Source organism: Centroberyx affinis, unplaced genomic scaffold (assembly GCF_046629955.1).
Source record: "Centroberyx affinis isolate AG114_WGS23_722 - 3 ecotype Tasmania unplaced genomic scaffold, CSIRO-AGI_Caff_v1 ptg001916l_1, whole genome shotgun sequence".
NCBI lineage: Eukaryota > Metazoa > Chordata > Actinopteri > Beryciformes > Berycidae > Centroberyx > Centroberyx affinis.
The window spans coordinates 55,495-60,278 of NW_027280279.1; the positions used below are offsets into that span (position 1 = coordinate 55,495).

At 43.6% G+C, this 4,784-nt stretch overlaps 1 protein-coding gene across 1 annotated transcript; it reads right to left on the minus strand.

The window, feature by feature from the left end:
• Window positions 1-921: 921 nt before the first annotated feature.
• LOC139653511 (macrophage mannose receptor 1-like) lies at window positions 922-2,816 on the minus strand. The gene has a single exon (XM_071530363.1). The coding sequence runs from the start codon at window positions 2,668-2,670 to the stop codon at window positions 1,912-1,914; it is 759 nt and encodes a 252-aa protein (XP_071386464.1). The 5' UTR covers window positions 2,671-2,816; the 3' UTR covers window positions 922-1,911.
• Window positions 2,817-4,784: the final 1,968 nt, after the last annotated feature.

The window sequence follows — 4,784 nt, forward strand, 5'->3', positions numbered from 1 at the left end:
TTAAACCGCTTCCAACTTTACAGTTCATCATACCAAATGTATGATGGTGTTCAAAGGCTAAAGTGTAGCAACCTGACAATGTCTCGTCCATATCCCAGACTTCTCACTTCTATTCCTAGTATCTCAACTGGAGGAAGTATCACATTGATCTCTGACCAAGACAAAAATGTCCGTCCCTAAAGTTATTGGCACGCGCTCGTCAGCGTGTGGTTTTTGGCATGCGTTTAATCTTGATCCAGCCGACATGTTCGATGTCATAGCTAATTACAGTGCTAATACATAGGTCCATTAATAACTGCCTTGACAGCCCCCAGACTGATTTCTTCCATAACTATTGTGGACAATTTGCGAGGTTTGACAGCATGCACAGAGCCAGGCCCGTGGCCAAGCTAATGAATTTATCGCCCAATGACTGAATTGGTATTAACAAAAAACTCTATATGTTGATGCTATATACTGTATACTCCCATGCGTCTCCAGAGATTCCTATACTGCCCTCTGCTCAGATGAAATGAATGCACCCTCCGTCTCTGTTTCCTCATCCCTGCTCATAGTTGCTTGAGCAAATTGCAAATTTCAATTAATTCGATGAAATTCACAGCACCTGGAATATCATTTTACACAAAAGCAAGTCTATAATACGTCAGACTCATCAGTTTCAGCCATTAATTCGGCTTGAAGGCGGCTTGAATGATGTCACGCACAACCATAGGCTCTTAAGCGGCTTGCAAGTCAGCCTGGAAGCAGTGTGTGCAGTGTGGTAGGCCTGAGCTAAATAGTTTAATAGTCACTTTAATTTTATTCATTTATGAGTTTATGGCATTGCAACTCTTTAACCATAGTGTAGAGATAACTGCAGACAAAACATAATAAAAATCAAATATCAAATACTTGTTGTTTTTGTACTTTATTTTAGCCTAAGAAAAAAGATAAAAAAGGTTTTATGCAGAGCAAAGTAGTTTGAGGTGCCGGTTATGGTGCAATTATGCCAAATTTGGATCCACCACTCCCTCAGGCTAGATTGTCAGTAGCCAAAAAAAAATGCACATGTGCGGAGTGTGGAGGCACACTGAGCAGTGAGTCTATTGATGGAAAACATGAGCCCACTCTCTAATTTCACATGCCACCTCAGTGGTTTTGCTCTGCAGCTGAGGCTGACATTTCTGAAACACACACTGTAAAACATAAATTGTCTAATCCATGCAAAATATGTATTTCAGTCTATCTAGGTCAGTGGTTCTCAACCTTTTTCATATCAAGGACCCCAAATTCAGTACACATTAGGGCCACGGACCCCCATTTGATGCAATTTTGTCCCTCGGACCCAAATCTGAGAATATTTTTATTGTTAGATATGATTTTGTCCAGAACTCCATGACTGTCTCTATTGTAGAGAGAGAGAGAACAGTGAAACTATGATCAAAATAGTCATTCTCCTACATTCTATAAGTGGTCTTGTCAATTAAATAATGAAGTTTAACGTTTCATCAATTTACTGGGGACCCCCTGGGATGCCCTCAAGGACCCCTGGTGGTCCCCGGACCCCACGTTGACAACCACTGATCTAGGTGGTAGTAACAAGCCAAACAGCGTTGCTATGGAGTTACATCTCTACTCGAATACAATGAATTGTATACATTATCTAAATAATAGCGCTACAAAAATCAAAACTGAAAGCACATCTATAATTCATGACATTTACCTTTAACATCTGTAAATCCAGGATGGTTACAGCTACAAGTTTGTGCAGTTTGACATTAATAATCTAATCATTTAAATAATAGAAAGGCCATCTCTACCTCTCCTCCAGCAACAGATGGAGCATACTAATGAAATAGATGGCAGACATAAAACACACATACAAAACGCATCTAAATATGCACACACTATATCTGAACACTACCACATACTCTACTGCCTTTTCGCGCATAAGAAGTTCCTCCTCTCCTCGCAGGGCTTGGCCGCCCAGAGCCCCGGAGTCTTCGGCACCGTCCCGCAGCTCTCGCCCTCGGCGGGGCAGGCGGGCAGCCCCCCGCCGTACCCCAGCGGCTTCCCGTCCACCCACAGCCACCGGCCCGCCAGGAAGCGAAGGCCCGTCCACACCTCGTCCGTCTCGGCGTCTCGGATCACCGACCTGGCGTAGCCGTCTCCGCCGCGCGCGGGCGCCAGGTGGAACGGGTGTTTGCGGTGGAGGGTCCCGCAGTGTTCCGCGGCCTCCTCCCACGTCTTCTTCTCTTTCACTAGGATCAGGTCGTCTTCGTAACAAACAAACGTGTATTGTTTGTCACACGGCACGTCAGACCAGAATTTATGTCTCATGGCAACACAATTCTCATTTCCTCCATGGTTGTCAGGTTGGCGGTTGCCTGGGTACCAGCTCGTAAATTTGGTTTTCTCCCCTCCGGACCAATTCCAGACATCAGGGTCACGTGTGTCTCTGTGGAGGCCGATCCAACAGAACTTCTTACATTGAGAGAATACTCTTTCTGCTTCAATCTTGGCCAGGTCGGTATGATGCTCCCTGCAGTAGTTTTGGGCCTCCACCCAGGTCTTGAGTTCTCCCCGATGAATGTACCTTCTCTGCAGGCGAGAGGCCGCCACATACAGAGAAGGGAAGTTGACGATGAGGATGAGGAAGCGGAGCTCGGCGAATCTGTTCTTCACCAACATGATGCCGCAGACAGTGGTTTGACTTTAAATTTTAGCACCCAGGTGTCACTTGCAAGAAAAGATCTGTCCACTCGCTGTTTTGGCGTCACACACACACAATATTCAGACAGAGAAGAAGAATCTACAAGGACTCTACCGTCTCTTCCCCACCTACGTGACCAATTGGCGTTTTTGGAATTACGCTACAACATTTTGCAACGCGCTAATCGTATCTGTGCCAGTCGCAGTGGTTTAGCAGTGAATGCGGCGTGAAATTCACTCGGACAGGCCTATCATCCCCCCCCCCCCGACTCTCCCTGCATCTGGCCGACCAATTAGATTTCATCCTCATCGCAGAGGGATGACGTCACTCGAAATTCCCCCACCCCTCCCACAAACACACGTACACCTTTATATCGTTCCATCATTTAGGCAAATCAGTCTCACTTGTTCCTCCCAGTCAAATATCTCGAGTCATGTAAATTGTATTATTGCCATCATCGCGGTCAAGGTCGAACAGGGCAGTGAGACAACGCAGCGTGGCCTCAGCAGACTTTCAGTCAGACATCAGACTTTGGATCACTGCTACCATATTTGCTGCTGAAGTCTCAAAATCTGCTTTGCTTCTGCCCATTAGGAGTGGCAGCAAGTCCGTTTGTCAGAAGAATTTAGGTTGCATGATTCAGGAGTATTTCATCACGCCAACGCATCAATAGAGTCTCAGAAAATGTTGTGAAATGAGCACGAATGCTGCATTCCTCCACCATAAAAGGATTATTTGACAAATTGGACATGGCATCTTGGACATGGCAAGTTAGCTACCTGTTAAGTTTAGGTAAGGAAAACACAAAGGTTAAGGTTAGGGTTCGATTTAAGCAAATAAATCTCTAAAATTTAAAAATAGAACATTTAGGGTTAGGTTTTGGGGTTTTTTTTGATGAAAATGAAAACTCACAGTAAAAAAAAAACATGTTGAAAAGTAAATTTGAAGGTAAACCGAGTAAACCTCCCCACACCTTTACTTTCCACTCTGCTATTTCAATGTCAAATGAGGGCTTTACACGTAACAGAACAGTTGCAAAACACCACAAAACCACCGCCTCAAATATTACCACTGAACTGAGTTGACACCGCTGTGACTCGGTCTCAATAAAAACGGGACCTTCGGTTGGCGTTTGCGGCAGGGCTGCCATTGAGAAACCCCTTGTATCCGAAGCCAGCACACAAACACACATAACCTGGTGTAAGGAGCGCCAAACCTGAACCCCTGAGAAATGGAAAAAAGTAATATGGTCTATTGACTCTTCTTCTTTTTCCTCTATCCAGATGGGTTTAAATTTGGAGAAAGCCAAAGGTTACCTTCGACCCACAGTGTTTGTTGTCATGGTTAACCATGGTGGTGGATCTCATTAGATCTGATGATCACAATACATACTGCTGAAAATGTATTTTATGTATTTTAGTTGCTCTTCACTGTCTGTTCTATACTGTGTACTGTCTGTTTTATACTGTGTACTGTCTGTTCTATACTGTGTACTGTCTGTTTTATACTGTGTACTGTCTGTTCTATACTGTGTACTGTCTGTTTTATACTGTGTACTGTCTGTTCTATACTGTGTACTGTCTGTTCTATACTGTGTACTGTCTGTTTTATACTGTGTACTGTCTGTTCTATACTGTGTACTGTCTCTTCTATAGTGTGTACTGTCTCTTCTATACTGTGTACTGTCTGTTTTATACTGTGTACTGTCTCTTCTATAGTGTGTACTGTCTGTTTTATACTGTGTACTGTCTCTTCTATAGTGTGTACTGTCTCTTCTATACTGTGTACTGTCTGTTTTTAATGTGTTGCCAGATTGCCGAAGACAAATTTCCATTTTATGTAAATTTAATGGACAATAAAGTTTTTCTTATCTTATCTTATCTTATCTTATCTTACATGGTTGTTAATGTCATGATGTTCCTATATTCCAAGATAAAGCCTCCATACAAGGAAGGAAGTTATGGGAAATTGTGGAGCGCAAAGTAGATTTCCACCTCCTTGATCCCTCTAAGCACTGGAGGCTTTCCTTCTTGAAGAAAGGTCCAGTATCCCCCTACACACAGTGCAGGACTTGGATGACAGCATCGCAAAT